This window comes from Heterodontus francisci, chromosome 1, assembly GCF_036365525.1.
Source record: "Heterodontus francisci isolate sHetFra1 chromosome 1, sHetFra1.hap1, whole genome shotgun sequence".
In the NCBI taxonomy this organism is placed as follows: Eukaryota; Metazoa; Chordata; class Chondrichthyes; order Heterodontiformes; family Heterodontidae; genus Heterodontus; species Heterodontus francisci.
In genome coordinates, this window is record NC_090371.1 from 5,266,178 (window position 1) to 5,284,532 (window position 18,355).

An 18,355-nucleotide genomic window follows, 5' to 3' on the forward strand; every position below is an offset into this window, starting at 1 on the left:
GGTAATGGCAGACGGTGAGTTAAGTCCTCACAGTGTAAGGATAAAGTGTGCAAACCAAAGGAAAGTGCGTGAACTCATATTCAGCTGATGGTCAATGTGCCTCTGTTTGTGACTCCACTGCAAATGCTCGCACTCGAGTCTCTGAAAACTACAAGGCCCAAGAATCCTCCTCTGGGAAGGAAAAAGAAGCCAATACCCCAGAGGGTGCACCGTCACCTGCCTCTTCTTCCACCTCTGCCAGCACAGATACATCCACACGATCCATGGGGGGTTTAAGATTAGAATCTGGGTCACAAGCTGGTGTGCACGACACATAGAAACATTGAATCATAGAATATAGGAGCAGGAGTAGGCCATTCGGCCCTTTGAGCCTGCTCCGCCATTCATTATGATCATGGCTGATCATCCAACTCAGTAACCTGTTCCCGCTTTCGTCCCATACCCTTTGATCCCTTTAAACCGAAGAGCTATATCTAACTCCTTCTTGAAAACATTCAATGTTTTGGCCTCAACTGCTTTCTGTGGTAGTGAATTCCACAGGCTCACCACTCTCTGGGTGAAGAAATTTCTCCTCATCTCAGTCCTGAAAGGTTTACCTTGTATTCTTAGACATGACTCCTAATTCTGGCCCTGTATAATTGCAGCAAGACATCCCTACTCCTGTACTCGAATCCTCTCGCTATGAAGGCCAACATACCATTTACCTGTTGCACCTCCATGCTTACCTTCAGCGACTGGTGTACGAGAACACCCAGGTCTCGCTGCATATTGCCCTCTCTCAGTTTATAGCCGTTCAGATAATAATCTGCCTTCCTGTTTTTGCTACCAAAGTGGATAACCTCACATTTATCCACATTATACTGCATCTGCCATGCATTAGCCCACTCACTCAACTTGTCCAAATCACCCTGAAGTTTCTCTGCATCCTCCTCACAACTCACCCTCCCACCCAATTTTGTGTCATCTGCAAACTTGGAGATATTACATTTAGTTCCCTCATCTAAATCATTAATGTATATTGTGAATAGCTGGGGTCCTAGCACCGATCCCTGTGGTACCCCACTAGTCACTGCCTGCCATTCAGAAAAAGACCCATTTATCCCTACTCTTTGTTTCCTGTCTGCCAACCAATTTTCTATCCATCGCAATACACTCCCCCCAATCCCATGCACTTTAATTTTACACGCTAATCTCTTAGGTGGGATTTTGTCGAAAGCCTTCTGAAAGTCCAAATAAACCATATCCACTGGCTCCCCCTCATCAACTCTACTAGTTACATCCTCTAAGAATTCTAGTAGATTTGTCAAGCATGATTTCCCTTTTGTAAATCCATGCTCTGTCCGATTCTACCACTGTTCTCAAAGTGCTCTGCTATAAAATCTTTGATAATGGACTCTAGAATTTTCCTCACTACCGACGTCAGTCTGACTGGTCTATAATTCCCTGTTTTCTCTCTACCTCCCTTTTTAAATAGTGGGGTTACATTAGCTACCCTCCAATCTGTAGGAACTGTTCCAGAGTCTATAGAATCTTGAAAGATGACCACCAATACATCCACTATTTTCAGGGCCACTTCCTTAAGTACTCTGGGATGCATACCATCAGGCCCTGGGGATATATCGGCCTTCAATCCCATCAATTTCCCCAACACCATTTCTCTACTAAGACTGATTTCCTTCAGTTCCTCTCTCTCACTAAGCCCCGTGTTCCTCAACATTTCTGGTATGATATTTGTGTCCTCCCTTTGTGAAGACAGAACCAAAGTATGCATTTAGTTGGTCAGCCATTTCTTTATTCCCCATAATAAATTCCCCTGTTTCTGACTGTAAGGGACCTACATTTGTCTTCACCAATCTTTTTCTCTTCACATACCTATAGAAACTTTTACAGTCAGTTTTTATGTTCCCTGCAAGCTTGCTCTCGTACTCTACTTTCCCCTTCTTAGAAAAATCCCTTGATCCTCTTTTGCTGAATTCTAAACTGCTCCCAATCCTTCGGTCTGTTGATTTTTCTGGTGAATTTATATGCCTTTTCCTTGGATCTAATGCTATCTCTAATTTCCCTTGTAAGCCATGGTTTGGCTACCTTTCCCGTTTTACTTTTGCGACGGACGGAATAACCAATTGTTGCAGTTCATCCATGCATTCTTTAAATGTTTGCCATTGTCTATCCACTGTCATCCCTTTAAGTATCGTTTCACAATCCGCCATGGCCAACTCGCACCTCATACCTTCGTAGTTTCCTTTACTCAGATTCAGGACCCTAGTCTCAGAATCAACTACGTCACTCTCCATCTTGATGAAGAATTCTATCATATTGAGGTCGCTCATCCCCAAGGGGTCTCGCACCACTACATTGTCAATTATTCCTCTCTCATTACACAATACCCAGTCTAGGATGGCCTGTTCTCTAGTTGGTTCCTCAACGTATTGGTCCAGAAAACCATATACACTCCAAGAATTCCTCCTCTACGGTATTGTGACTAATTTGATTTGCCCAATCTATATGCAGATTAAAGCCACCCATAATTACAGATGTTCCTTTATCGCATGCATCTCTAATTTCCTGTTTATTGCCATTCCCAACATCACCACTACAGTTTGGGGGTCTATATACAACCCCCACTAACATTTTTTGCCTCTTCGTGTTTCTCAGCTCTACACATACAGATTCCACATCATCAGAGCTAATATCCTTCCTCACTATTGCATTAATTATCTCTTGAACCAACAATGCAACTCCACCATCTTTTACTTTTTGTCTGTTCTTTTTTAAATACTGAATACCCCGGATGTTCATTTCCCGTCCCTGGTCACCTTGCAGCCGTGTCTCTGTAATCCCGACTATATGATACCTGTTTACATCTATTTGCGTGACTAATTCATTCACTTTATTGCGAATGCAACACAGACACATTCCAGCAGCTGAGAGAGTATGTGCCAGCCGGGTCCCCTGACAATCGGAGGACTGCTGAGGACCAGGCCCCTGCTCAGTCCCACGCTCATGATGATCCTCTGTTTGTTGCTACGAGAAGTCTGCTGGATGTACAGCAAAGCCATGTGGAAAATATGTCGGAGATGCCTGAGGCCATGTGTGGCTTTGTACATGACATGGACGAGTTAATGCAAGCCACGATGTCTGCCATATCCTATGCATATGAGTGTATGGCTTCCTCAGTCGAGGGTTTGAGGGAGAGGCAGTGGTATAGTGGTAATGTCACTGGACGAGCAATCCAGAGACCCAGGCTAATGCTGTGGTGACATGGGTTCACATCTCACCAATGTTGAAGGTTGTAAAAATCCATCTGGTTCACTAATGTCCTTTAGGGAAGGAAATCTGCTGTCCTTACCTGGTCTGACCTACATGTGACTCCAGACCCACAGCAATGTGGTTGGTTCGGAAATGCCCTCTGAAATGGCCCAGCAAGTCACTCAGTTGTACCAAACCGCAAGAGAAAAGTCTAAAAGGAATGAAACTAGACAGACCACCGGAAACGACAATGACAAACCCAACCCTGTCGACCCTGCAAAGTCCTCCTTACTAACATCTGGGGGCTTGTGCCAAAGTTGGGAGAGCTGTCCCACAGACTAGTCAAGCAACAGCTTGACATAGTCATACTCACGGAATCATACCTTACAGACAATGTCCCAGACACTGCTGTCACCATCCCCGGGTATGTCCTGTCCCACCGGCAGAACAGACCCACCAGAGGTGGTGGCACAGTGGTATTCTGTATGGGAGGTAGTGGCCCTGGGAGTCCTCAACATTGATTCCGGATCCCAGAAAGTCTCATGGCATCAGGTCAAACCTGCTGGTTACCACTTACCGCACCCCGCACCTAAGCTGATGAATCAGTACTCCTCCATGTTGAGCAGCAATTGGAAGAAGCACTGAGGGTGGCAAGGGCACAGAATGTACTCTGGGTGGGGAACCTCAATGTCCATCACCAAGAGTGGCTCGGTAGCACCACTACTGACCAAGCAGGCTGAGTCCTAAAGGACATAGCTGCTAGACTAGGTGAGGGAGCTAACAAGAAGGAAAAACCTACTAGAGCTTATTCTCACCAATCTACCTGTCGCAGATGCATCTGTCCTTGACAGTATTGGCAGGAGTGACCACTGCACAGTGCTTGTGGAGATGAAGCCCCGCTTTCACATTGAGGACACCCATCAGCGTGCTGTGTGGCACATAAAAGATTAATAGGCAAGATAAGGGCTCATGGTGTTGGGGTTAATATATTAGCATGGAAAGAGGATTGGTTAACAGACAGGAAGCAGAGAATGGGCATAAATGGGGCATTTTCAAGTTGGCAGGCAGTGAATAGTGGGGTACTGCAAGGATCACGGCTGGGGCCTCAACTATTTATACTCTATATTAATGACTTGGATGAAGAGACAGCGAGTAATCTATCTCAGTTTGCTGATGATACAAAGCTCGGTGGAAAGGTAAGCTGTGGGGAGGATATAGAGAGGCGACAAAGAGACATAGACAGGTTAGGTGAGTGGGCAACATGATGGAAAATGGAGTATAATGTTCGGGAAGTGTGAAGCTGTTTACTTCGGTCGTTAAAATAGAAAAGCCAGACTTCAGCCAATCCGATTCACTCCATGTGATTTCAAGATATGGCTGAAGACACTGGATACCGCAAAGGCTTTGGGTCCTGGACCTGTGCTCCAGTACTAGCTGTGCTCCCAGCCAAGCAGCTCCAGTACAGCTACAACACTGGCATCTACCCTGTAATGTGGAAACTTGCCCAGGTATGTCCTGTACACAAAAAACAGGACAAATCCATCCCGGCCAATTACTGCCCCATCAGTCTACTCTTGATCATCAGTAAAGTGATGGAAGGTGTCATCAACAGTGCCATCAAGCGGCACTTGCTTAGCAATAACCAGCTCAGTGATGCTCAGTTTGGGTTCTGCCAGGGCCACTCAGCTCCTGACCTCATTACAGCCTTGGTTCAAACATGGACAAAAGAGCTGAACTCAAGAGCTGAGGTGAGAGTGACTGCCCTTGACATCAAGGCAGCATTTAACCGAGTATGGCATCAAGGAGCCCTAGCAAAACTGGAGTCAATGGGAATCAGGGGGAAAACTCTATGCTGTTTGGAGTCATAACTAGCAGAAAGGAAGATGGTTGTGGTTGTTAGAGGTCAATCATCACAGTCCCAGGACTGCAGGAGTTCCTCAGGGTAGTGTCCTAGGCCCAACCATGTTCCGCTGATTCTTCAATGACCTTCCCTCCATCATAAGATCAGAAGTGGGGATGTTCGCTGATGATTGCACAATGTTCAGCACCATTCACGACTCCTCAGATACTGAAGCAGTCCGTGTCCAGATGCAGCAAGATCTGGATAATATCCAGGCTTGGGCTGATAAGTGGCAAGTAACATTTGCACCACACAAGTGCCAGGCAATGACCATCTCCAACAGGTGAGAATCTAACCATCTCCCCTTAATGTTCAATGGCATTATGATTGCTGAATCTCCCACTATACACATCCTGGGGGTTATCATTGACCAGAAACTGAACTGGAGTAGCCACATAAATACCGTGGTTACAAGAGCAGCTCAAAGGCTGGGAATTCTGCAGTGAGTAACTCACCTCCTGACTCCCCAAAGCCTGTCCACCATCTACAAAGCACAAGTCAGGAGTGTGATGGAATACTCTCCACTTGCCTGGATGGGTGCAGCTCCAACAGCACTCAAGAAGCTCAACACCATCCAGGACAAAGCAGCCCTCTTCTTTGGCACCTCATCCACAAACATTCACTCCCTACACCACTGATGCACAGTAGCAGCAGTGTATACCATCTACTGCAACATTTTGTTATTTGTTCATGGGATGTGGGCATCACTGGCTAGGACAACATTTATTGCCCATCTCCAATTGTCCTCGAGAAGATGGTGGTGAGCTGCCTTCAACCGCTGCAGTCCATGTGGGGTAGGTACACCCATAGTGCTATTTGGAAGGGAGTTCCAGGATTTTGACCCAATGACAGTGAAGGAACGACGATATAGTTCCAATTTAGGATGGTGTGTGACTTGGAGCGGAACTTGCAGGTGGTGGTGTTCCCATGCATTTGCTGCCCTTGTCCTAGGTGGTAGAGGTCGTAGGTTTGGAAAGTACTGTCTGAGGAGCCTATATTTTGAGAACCTATATTTGAATTATGGACATCGAATCTCTGGACATTGCTGAACTTCGTGATTTAAAAAAAAAAGTAAGGTCAACAGAAGGTTTGGCTCATACTAGAAGGCATCTGTTTTCAAGAAAACAGCATGGGTTGTTTTGGGTTGCAGAGGAGTGACAAGCCATGATTTATGGTTCTCGTGCGACCTCATGTTGAACTGTTTTAGTTTCAGTTTGAACTGTTAAAAAAGAGCCTGGAAACCGAAAAAAGAGTTGCTGCATGTCTGCCAGGAGAAGACAGTTGATATCGTTCTCTCTTTGAAGAGTGCCTGAATGAGGTGTGTTTACTCTTTCCTCCTGTATTTGAAGAAGTGTTTACTGCTACATTGCTGCCATAAGACCTACGAAAGTCCTTGTTGCTGCTTCCTGCTGTAAAGCCTGCCTGGAGTTTTCTGTGCTGCATCTCTTGGAAGCCTACCCAGACTGATCATCAACTCTGGCTGGAAAGAACTGTTCCAGGATAATCCCATTAGTGACTGCCTATTCGCCTTTGGGACACTTCACCAAAACAAAGGACCTCTTTCCATACCTTCTTTTCAGCCTAAGTTTTATTTTCTGTTTCCTTCTATTTCTTTGTAACAGCTCGAAACAAAAATCCCTTTTTTCTTCCCGGTTAACCAGTTATGTATATGTGTGTGTGTGAGGGCTATGATAAATAAGGGGCTTTAATATTTCAATTCACGTGTATGTTTACTTCATTATTGGTTAAATCTTGTTTTATAATAAACTGATAATTTTGTTGTTTATCAAAGAAACCTGGTTGGTGTGGTTTATTCTGGGTTAAAATAGAGTATCTGATTGATTGTTTCGGTAAGTGGGAAAAATGTAAATATATTGTGACTTGTGGAGAGATGGGACTGAATTAACAGTGCATGCAGTGAATGCTGGGTAAGGGCCATTGACTGTGAGGGCAGGGAGCACTGAGCAGTTGGGAATGGTGAGTAGACGGGCACGGGAAAAAGCAGCAATTGAACGGGCAACTGAACGCAGCGACTGAAACGCCGATCGATGGAGGTAGCAGGGACCTGAATTCAGTGATCCCGGCCATTGAGGCGGTTTGGGTTTAATTCTGTTTCTGTGTCAAATTGAGCAGCACCATCTTTATTACTGGCAGTTGCCTGTGACATCGCAGATAGTGATGTTTCAGTCGATGAGGCTGCATTTGCACATGTGCTAGTAGTGCAACACCTAGTGGTTGCATTGCCAACAAATGGGTCCCTTAATATATGTTCACTCTTTTATACTTTTTTTTTTCTGAGTATGAAACTTGAACTTTCTGTTCATTCTATTACGGGTTGGAAGCCTGTGACCAGTGGCGTACGGCAGGAATCGGTGCTGGGACCCTTGCTGTTTGTAGTGTACATTAATGATTTAGACGTGAATATAGGAGTAACTTCGGCGATGACACGAAAATTGGTGATGTCGTAAACAGTGAGGAGGAAAGCCTTAGATTACAGGACGATACAGATGGGCTGGTAAGATGGACGGAGCTGTGGCAAATGGAATTTAATCCTGAGAGGTGTGAGGTGATGCATTTTGGGAGGACTAACAAGGCAAGGGAATATACAATGGATGGTACAAAGAACAGTACAGCACAGGAACAGGCCATTCGGCCCTCCAAGCCTGCGTCGATCTTGATGCCTGCCTAAACTAAAACCTTCTGCACTTCCGGGGTCCGTATCCCTCTATCCCCTTCCTATTCATGTATTTGTCAAGATGTCTCTTAAACGTCGCTATCGTATCTGCTTCCACCACCTCCCCTGGCAGCAAGTTCCAGGCACTCACCACCCAAACTTGCCTCGCACATCCCCTCTAAACTTTGCCCCTCTCACCTTAAACCTATGTACCCTAGTAACTGACTCTTCCACCCTGGGAAAAAGCTTCTGACTATCCACTCTGTCCATGCTGCTCATAACTTTGTAAACCTCTATCATGTCGCCCCTCCACCTCCGTCGTTCCAGTGAAAACAATCCGAGTTTTTCCAACCTCTCCTCATAGCTAATGCCCTCCAGACCAGGCAACATCCTGGTCAACCTCCTCTGTACCCTCTCCAAAGCCTCCACATCCTTCTGGTAGTGTGGCGACCAGAATTGCACGCAATATTCTAAGTGTGGCCTAACTAAGGTTCTGTACAGCTGCAACATGACTTGCCAATTTTTATACTCTATGCCCCGACCGATGAAGGCAAGCATGCCGTATGCCTTCTTGACTACCTTATCCACCTGCGTTGCCACTTTCAGTGACCTGTGGACCTGTACGCCCAGATCTCTGACGGAGGTTGAGGGGGGACCTGATTGAGGTGTACAAATTCATGAGAGGTATAGACAGGGTGGATAGCAAGAAGCTTTTTCCCCCAGAGTGGGGGATTCAATTACAAGGGGACACGAGTTCAAAGTGAAAGGGGAAAAGTTTAGGGGGGATATGCGTGGAAAGTTCTTTACACAGAGGGTGGTGGGTGCATGGAACGCATTGCCAGCGGAGGTGGTAGACGCAGGCACGATAGCGTCTTTTAAGATGTATCTAGACAGATACATGAATGGGCAGGAAGTAAAGAGATACAGACCCTTCGAAAATAGGCGACAGGTTTAGAATTAGAATTAGAATAAGAATATTACAGCGCAGTACAGGGCCTTCGGCCCTCGATGTTGCGCCGATCATCTGACCTACACTATTCCATTTACATCCATATGTCTATCCAATGACCACTTAAATGCCCTTAAAGTTGGCGAGTCTACTACTGTTGCAGGCAGGGCGTTCCACGCCCCTACTACTCTCTGCGTAAAGAAACTACCTCTGACATCTGTCCTATATCTTTCACCCCTCAACTTAAAGCTATGTCCCCTCGTGTTTGCCATCCTCATCAGAGGAAAAAGACTCTCACTATCCACCCTATCTAACCCTCTGATTATCTTGTATGTCTCTATTAAGTCACCTCTCCTCCTCCTTCTCTCCAACGAAAACAACCTCAAGTCCCTCAGCCTTTCCTCGTAAGACCTTCCTTCCATACCAGGCAACATCCTAGTAAATCTCCTCTGCACCCTTTCCAAAGCTTCCACATCCTTCCTATAATGCGGTGACCAGAACTGCACGCAATACTCCAGGTGCGGTCTCACCAGAGTTTTGTACAGCTGCATCATGACCTCGTGGCTCCGAAACTCAATCCCCCTACTAATAAAAGCTAACACACCATATGCCTTCTTAACAGCCCTATTAACCTGGGTAGCAACTTTCAGGGATTTATGTACCTGGACACCAAGATCTCTCTGTTCATCTACACTACCAAGAATCTTCCCATTAGCCCAGTACTCTGCATTGCTGTTACTCCTTCCAAAGTGAATCACCTCACACTTTTCCGCATTAAACTCCATTTGCCATCTCTCAGCCCAGCTCTGCAGCCTATCTATGTCCCTCTGTACCCTACAACACCCTTCGACACTATCCACAACTCCACCGACCTTCGTGTCATCCGCAAATTTACTAACCCACCCTTCTGCACCCTCATCCAGGTCGTTCATAAAAATGACAAACAGCAGTGGCCCCAAAACAGATCCTTGCGGTACACCACTAGTAACTAAACTCCAGGATGAACATTTGCCATCAACCACCACCCTCTGTCTTCTTTCAGCTAGCCAATTTCTGATCCAAAGCTCTAAATCACCTTCAACCCCATACTTCCGTATTTTCTGCAATAGCCTACCGTGGGGAACCTTATCAAACGCCTTACTGAAATCCATATGCACCACATCCACGGCTTTACCCTCATCCACCTGTTTGGTCACCTTCTCGAAAAACTCAATAAGGTTTGTGAGGCACGACCTACCTTTCACAAAACCGTGCTGACTATCGCAAATGAACTTATTCTTTTCAAGATGATTATAAATCCTGTCTCTTATAACCTTTTCCAACATTTTACCCACAACCGAAGTAAGGCTCACAGGTCTATAATTACCAGGGCTGTCTCTACTCCCCTTCTTGAACAAGGGGACAACATTTGCTATCCTCCAGTCCTCCGGCACTACTCCTGTCGACAATGACGACATAAAGATCAACAACAACGGCTCTGCAATCTCCTCCCTGGCTTCCCAGAGAATCCTAGGATAAATCCCATCTGGCCCAGGGGACTTATCTATTTTCACTCTTTCCAAAATTGCTAACACCTCCTCCTTGTGAATCTCAATCCCATCTAGCCTAGTAGGCTGTATCTCAGTAATCTCCTCGGCAACATTTTCTTTTTCTACTGTAAATACTGACGAAAAATATTCATTTAACGCTTCCCCTATCTCCTCTGATTCCGCACACAACTTCCCACTACTATCCTTGATTGGCCCTGTTCTAACTCTTATCATTCGTTTATTCCTGATATACCGATAGAAAGCCTGAGGGTTTTCTTTGATCCTATCCGTCAATGACTTCTCGTGTCCTCTCCTTGCTCTTCTTAGCCCTCCCTTTAGATCCTTCCTGGCTAGCTTGTAACTCTCAAGCGCCCTAACTGAGCCTTCACGTCTCATCCTAACATAAGCCGCCCTCTTCCTCTTGACGAGCGCTTCAACTTCTTGAGTAAACCACGGCTCCCTCGCTTGACAACTTCCTCCCTGCCTGACAGGTACATACTTATCAAGGACACACAGTAGCTGCTCCTTGAATAAGCTCCACATTTCGTTTGTGCCCATCCCCTGCAGTTTCCTTCCCCATCCTACACATCCTAAATCTTGCCTAATCGCGTCATAATTTCCTTTCCCCCAGCTATAATTCTTGCCCTGCGGTACATACCTGTCCCTGCCCATAAATTAGATAGAGGATTTGGATCGGCGTAGGCTTGGAGGGCCGAAGGGCCTGTTCCTGTGCTGTAATTTTCTTTGTTCTTTGTTCTCTCTGCCTGTCAATACTCCAAGGACCCTAGGAAGTACAGAGGGTCAGAGGGACCTTGGTGTACTTGTCCATAGATCACTGAAGGCAACAGCACAGGTAGATAAGGTGGTTAGGAAGGCATATGGGATATTTGCCTTTATTAGCCGAGGCATAGAATATAAGAGCAGGGAGGTTATGATGGAGCTGTATAAAACACTAGTTAGTCCACAGCTGGAGTACTGTGTACAGTTCTGGTCACCACACTATAGGAAGGATGTGATTGCACTGGAGAGGGTGCAGAGGAGATTCACCAGGATGTTGCCTGGGCTGGAGTATTTCAGCTATGGAGAGAGATTGGATAGGCTAGGGTTGTTTTTTTTTAAGCAGAGAAGGATGGGGGGAACCTGATTGAGGTATACAAAATTATGAGGGGCATTGATAGGTTCGATAGGAAGAAACCTTTTCCCTTAGCGGAGGTGTCAATAACCAGGGGGCGTAGATTTAAGGTAAGGTGCAGGAGGTTTAGAGGGGAGTTGAAGAAACATTTTTTCACCCAGAGTGTGGTTGGAATCTGGAACACACTGCCTGAAGAGGTGGCAGAGGCAGGAACCCTTACAACATTTAAGAAGCATTTAGATGAGCACTCGAAACGCCATAGCATGCAAGACTACGGGCCAAGTGCAGGAATATGGGATTAGAATAGTTAGGTGCTTGATGGCCGGCACAGACACGATGGGCCGAAGGGTCTGTTTCTGTGCTGTATAACTCTATGACTCTATGACTCCTCCTGCCTCAGTTGTAAAAACATCAACACTTTCCAATCTCTCACTATTAAAGAAATACTCTGCATTTCTGATTTTCCTACCAAAGTGGATAACTTCACATTTTTCCACATTATATTCCATTTGCCATGTTTTTACCCACTCACTTAGCTTGTCTAAATCCCCTTGAAGCCTCTTTACATCTTCCTCACAACGCACATTCCTACCTCGTTTTGTGTCATCAGCAAACTTGGAAATATTACATTTGGTCCCTCCATCCAAATCATTGATATATATTGTGAATATTTGGTGCCCCATCACTGATCCTTGTGATACCCCACCTGAGAATGGCCTGTTTATTCCTACTCTGATTTAAATAATGGTTAAAGCATTCAGGAAATTAGGAAAAACTGGAGGATTTTCAACTGTACCTCTGTGTACGCACCATCTCCTCGTCGGACACAAACAGAACTTTTTCCTGTACGACCCTGTGAAAGGAAAAAGTCATAACCACCAGAAGTGAATAGTCATCCATCATCAGTCCCTCATTTTCTCTCACAATTGGGTACAATGACAATTGGCCAAATAAATGTAGGTAGATTTAAAAGGAAAGGTTAGAGGTACTGGAGAGTACTGAGGGTGAAGAGGTAGGGAATGTGATGTAATTGAGGGTGTATGGCATGACCATGAGCCTGGGGGGTGGGGAGGGGGGAGGGGGAGTGGGGGGGTGTTGGTGAGGATGGAAAGGCAGCTTCAGAGAATCACATTTTCACAACAAACACATCCTATGGCTATTGGGTCAGAACACACCAACTGTGGCACAGTGGGTAGCACTGGCACTTCTGAATCAGATCAGTGATGCGCTCACATCTCACTCCAAGACTTCAGCTCAAATATCAAGGCTAACATCTCTGTGCGGTGTTGAGAGAGCATTGTACTGTCAGAGATGTCATCTTTCAGATGAGATTTTAAACCAAGGTCCTGATGCTCTCTCAGATGAACATAAAAGACCCCATGGCACTACTAAAAGGGGTCATGGAGTCATTTATGGTATAGAAGGAGGCCATTTGGCCCATTGTGTCCATGCTGGCTCTCTGTGGAGCAATCCAGTCATTCCTACTGCCCCGCTCAATCTCTCTACACCTGCAAATTTATTTTCTTCAAGTGCCCATCACTTTCCTTTTGAAATCATTGAATGTCTCGACTTCACCACCCTTGTGGTCAGAGAGTTCCAGGTGATTACCACACTCTGCGTTAAACAAGTTCTTCCTCACATTCCTCCTGCATCTCTTGCCCAAAACCTTCAATCGGTGGTGTCCCCTAGTCCTTGTATCATCAGTTAATGGGAAGAGTTTTTCCTTGTCTAACTTATCTAAGCCTGTCATAATCTTGTACACCTCTATCAAATCTCCTTTTGCTCCAGGGAGTAGAGGAGTTCTCCCCAGTGTCTTTTTTAATTTGTTATTGGCATTGGTGAGACCACATCTGGAGTTTTTTTTTTAAAATCCATTCATGGGATGTGAGCATCACTGGCAAGGCCAGCATTTATTGCCCATCCCTAATTGCCCTTGAGAATGTGGTGGTGAGCTGCCTTCTTGAACCGCTGCAGTCCATTTGGGGTAGGTAAACCCACAGTGCTGTTAGGAAGGGAGTACCAGGATTTTGACCCAGCGACAGTGAAGTAACGGCGATATAGTTCCAAGTCAGGATGGTGTGTGACTTGGAGGGGAACTTGCAGGTGGTGGTGTTCCCGTGCATTTGCTGCCCTTATGCTTCTAGTTGGTAGAGGTCGCAGGTTTGGAAGGTGCTGTCGAAGGAGCCTTGGTGCATTGCTGCAGTGCATCTTGTAGATGGTACACACTGCTGCCACTGTGCGTCGGTGGTGGAGGGAGTGAATGTTTGTAGATGGGGTGCCAATCAAGTGGGATGCTTTGTCCTGGATGGTGTCGAGCTTCTTGAGTGTTGTTGGAGCTGCACCCATCCAGGCAAGTGGAGAGTATTCCATCACACTCCTGACTTGTGCCTTGTAGATGGTGGACAGGCTTCGGGGAGTCAGGAGGTGAGTTACTCGCCACAGGATTCCTAGCCTCTGACCTGCTCTTGTAGCCATGGTATTTATATGGCTACTCCAGTTCAGTTTCTGGTCAATGGTAGCCCCGAGGATGTTTATAGTGGGGGATTCAGCGATGATAATGGCCATTGAATGTCAAGGGAGATGGTTAGATTCTCTCTTGTTGGAGATGGTCATTGCCTGGCACTTGTGTGGCGCGAATGTTACTTGCCACTTATCAGCCCAAGCCTGGATATTGTCCAGGTCTTGCTGCATTTCTACATGGACTGCTTCAGTATCTGAGGAGTCATGAATGGTTCTGAACATTGTGCAATCATCAGCGAACATCCCCACTTCTGACCTTATGATTGAAGGAAGGTCATTGATGAAGCAGCTGAAGATGGTTGGGCCTAGGACACTACCATGAGGTACTCCTGCAGTGATGTCCTGGAGCTGAGATGATTGACCTCCAACAACCACAGCCATCTTCCTTTGCGCTCGGTATGACTCCAACCAGCAGAGGGTTTTCCCCCTTTTTCCCATTGACCTCAGTTTTGCTCGGGCTCCTTGACGCCATACTCAGTCAAATGCTGTCTTGATGTCAAGGGCAGTCACTCTCACCTCACCTCTTGCGTTCAGCTCTTTTGTCCATGTTTGAACCAAGGCTGTAATGAGGTCAGGAGATGAGTGGCCCTGCCAGAACCCAAACTGGGTATCACTGAGCAGGTTATTGCTAAGCAAGTGCTGCTTGATGGCACTGTTGATGACACCTTTCATCACTTTACTGATGATTGAGAGTAGGCTGATGGGGTGGTAATTGGCCGGGTTGGATTTGTCCTGCTTTTTGTGTACAGGACATACCTAGGCAATTTTCCACATTGCTGGGTCGATGCCTGTGTTGTCGCTGTGCTGGAACAGCTTGGCTTGGGGCGTGGCAAGTTCTGGAGCACAGGTCTTCAGTACTATTGCCGGAATGTTGTCAGGGCCCATAGCCTTTGCAGTATCCAGTGCCTTCAGTCGTTTCTTGATATCACGCGGAGTGAATCGAATTGGCTGAAGTCTGGCATCTGTGATGCTGGGGATTTCAGGAGGAGGCTGAGATGGATCATCAACTTGGCACTTCTAGCTGAAGATTGTTGCAAATGATTCAGCCTTATCTTTCGCACTCATGTGCTGGGCTCCCCCATCATTGAGGATGGGGATATTTGTGGAGCCATCTCCTCCAGTTAGTTGTTTAATTGTCCACCACCATTCATGGCTGGATGTGGCAGGACTGCAGAGCTTAGATCTGATCCATTGTTTGTGGGATCGCTTAGCTCTGTCTATCGCATGCTGCTTCCGCAGTTTGGCATGCAAGTAGTCCTGGGTTGTAGCTTCACCAGGTTGACATCTCATTTTGAGGTATGCCTGGTGCTGCTCCTGGCATGCCCTCCTGCACTCTTCATTGAACCAGGGTTGGTCTCCTGGCTTGATGGTAATGGTAGTGTGGGAGATATGCCAGGCCATGAGGTTACAGATTGTGGATGAGTACAATTCTGCTGCTGCTGATGGCCCACAGCGCCTAATGGATGCCCAGTTTTTCATTGCTAGATCTGTTCGAAATCTATCCCATTTAGCATGGTGATAGTGCCACACAACACGAAGGACAGTATCCTCAATGTGAAGGCGGGACTTCGTCTCCACAAGGACTGTGCGGTGGTCACTCCTACCAATACAGTCATAGACAGAAGCATCTGCGGCAGGCAGATTGGTGAGGACGAGGTCAAGTATGTTTTTCCCTCTTGTTGGTTCCCCCACCACCTGCCGCAGACCCAGTCTAGCAGCTATGTCCTTTAGGACTCGGCCAGCTCGGTCAGTAGTGGTGCTATCGAGCCACTCTTGGTGTTGGACATTGATGTCCCCCACCCAGAGTACATTTTGTGCCCTTGACACCCTCAGTGCTTCCTCCAAGTGGTGTTCAACATGGAGGAGTACTGAGTCATCAGCTGAGGGAGGGCAGTAGGTGGTAATCAGTAGGCGGTTACCTTGCCCATGTTTGACCTGATGCCATGAGACTTCATGGAGTCCAGAGTCAATGTGGAGTACTGTGTACAGTATTGGTCTTCTTATTTATGGAAGGATGTAAATGCGTTGGAAGCAGTTCAGAGAAGGTTTATTAGATTAATACCTGGAATGGGTGGGTTGTCTTATGAGGAAAGATTGGACAGGCTAGGCTTGTATCGGCTGGAATTTAGAAGAGTAAGAGGCGACTTGATTGAAACATAAAAGATCCTGGGCCAAGGCTGTGATGAGGTCTGGCACTGAACCCAAACTGAGTATCTATGAGCAGATTATTTTTTTAGAATTAGAACATTACAGCGCAGTACAGGCCCTTCGGCCCTCGATGTTGCGCCGACCTGTGAAACCATCTGACCTACACTATTCCATTTTTATCCATATGTCTATCCAATGACCACTTAAATGCCCTTAAAGTTGGCGAGTCTACTACTGTTGCAGGCAGGGCGTTCCACGCCCCTACTACTCTCTGAGTAAAGAAACTACCTCTGACATCTGTCCTATATCTATCACCCCTCAACTTAAAGCTATGTCCCTTCGTGTTTGCCATCACCATCCGAGGAAAAAGACTCACTATCCACCCTATCTAACCCTCTGATTATCTTATATGTCTCTATTAAGTCACCTCTCCTCCTCCTTCTCTCCAACGAAAACAACCTCAAGTCCCTCAGCCTTTCCTCGTAAGACCTTCCCTCCATACCAGGCAACATCCTAGTAAATCTCCTCTGCACCCTTTCCATAGCTTCCACATCCTTCCTATAATACGGTGACCAGAACTGCACGCAATACTCCAGGTGCGGTCTCACCAGAGTTTTGTACAGCTGCAGCATGACCTTGTGGCTCCGAAACTTGATTCCCCTACTAATAAAAGCTAACACATTGCTGAGTGAATGCCACTTGATAACTCTGTTAATGACACCTTCCATCACTTTGCTGATGATTGAAAGTAGACTGATGGGGCAGCAAATAGCTGGATTGGATTTGTCCTGCTTTTTGTGGACAGGACCTGGACAATTTTCCACATTGCCGGGTACATGTCAGTGTTGTAGCTGTACTGGAACAGCTTGGCTAGGGGCACGGGTAGTTCTGGAGCAAGTCTTCAGTACTATTGCTGGAATGTTGTCAGGGCTCATAGACCTTGCAGTATCCAGTGCCTTCAGCCTTTTAGTGAATCATACTATCTGTAGACTGGCATCTGTGATGCTGGGGACTTCAGGAGAGGGCCGAGATGGATCATCTACTCGGCACTTCTGGCTGAAGATTGTTGCTAATGCTTCAGCCTGTTCCTTTGCACTGATGTGCTGGGCTCCCCCATCATTGAGGATGGAGATATTTTTAGAGCTTCCTCCTCTGGTTGGTTGTTTAAATGTCCACCACCATTCATGATTGGATGTTGCAGGACTACAGACTTTGATCTCATTTAAAGCATATGGGATCCTGGACTTTACAAGTCGGGGCATAGAGTAGAAAAGCAAGGAAGTTACAATCAACCTGTATAAAACACTGGTTTGGCCTCAACTGGAGTATTATGTTCAGTTCTGGGCTCCGTACTTTGGGAGGAATGTGACGGCATTAGAGAGATACAGAAAGATGCACGAGAACTGTTCCAGGAATGAAGAACTTCAGTTACGTGGATAGACTGGAGAAGTTGTGACTGCTTTTCTTGGGCAAGAGAAAATTAACAGGAGATTTGATAGAGATGTTCGAAATCATGAGGGGTCTGGACAGAGCAGATAGGGAGAAACTGTTCCTATTGGTTGAAGGATCTAGAAGCAGAGGACATGGTGGCATGTAGCAAGTGGTTGGACCTGGAATTCACTGCCTGGAGGCAGATTCAATCAAAACCTTCGAAAGAGAACTGGATAATTATCTGAAGAGAAAAATTTGCAGGGTAATGGTGAAAAGGCAGGAGAGTGGGACTTTCAGAGGCACAGGCTGTAACCATTCTATGGTTCTATGATCCATATTCTATGAAGAATAAAAAAGAAGCATATTATCTAAATGGTGAGAGATTGCAGAGCTGTGAGATGTAGAGGGATCAGGGTGTCCTAGTGCATGAATCACAAAAGGTTAGTGTGCAGGTTCTGCAAGTAATTGGGAAAGCTCATAGAATGTTACAACTTATCTCGAGGGCAATTGAATAGAAAAGTAGGGAGGTTATGCTTCAGTTTAGATTATATTAGATTAGATTAGAGATACAGCACTGAAACAGGCCCTTCAGTCCACCGAGTTTGTGCCGAACATCAACCACCCATTTATACTAATCCTACACTAATCCCATATTCCTACCAAACATCCCCACCTGTCCCTATATTTCCCTGCCACCTACCTATACTAGTGACAATTTATAATGGCCAATTTACCTATCAACCTGCAAGTCTTTTGGCTTGTGGGAGGAAACCGGAGCACCCGGAGAAAACCCACCAGACACAGGGAGAACTTGCAAACTCCA

General features: G+C 46.1%; 1 protein-coding gene across 1 annotated transcript in view; it reads right to left on the reverse strand.

Annotated features, from left to right (window-relative positions):
- Positions 1-12,219: 12,219 nt before the first annotated feature.
- The window catches only part of LOC137377639 (disintegrin and metalloproteinase domain-containing protein 12-like), a 561,477-nt gene continuing 555,341 nt past the window's right edge, over positions 12,220-18,355 (reverse strand). Inside the window, exon 21 of the mRNA XM_068047508.1 lies at positions 12,220-12,286. Within this exon, the coding sequence (XP_067903609.1) occupies positions 12,220-12,286 (67 nt within the window). The remainder of the gene's footprint in view (positions 12,287-18,355) is intronic.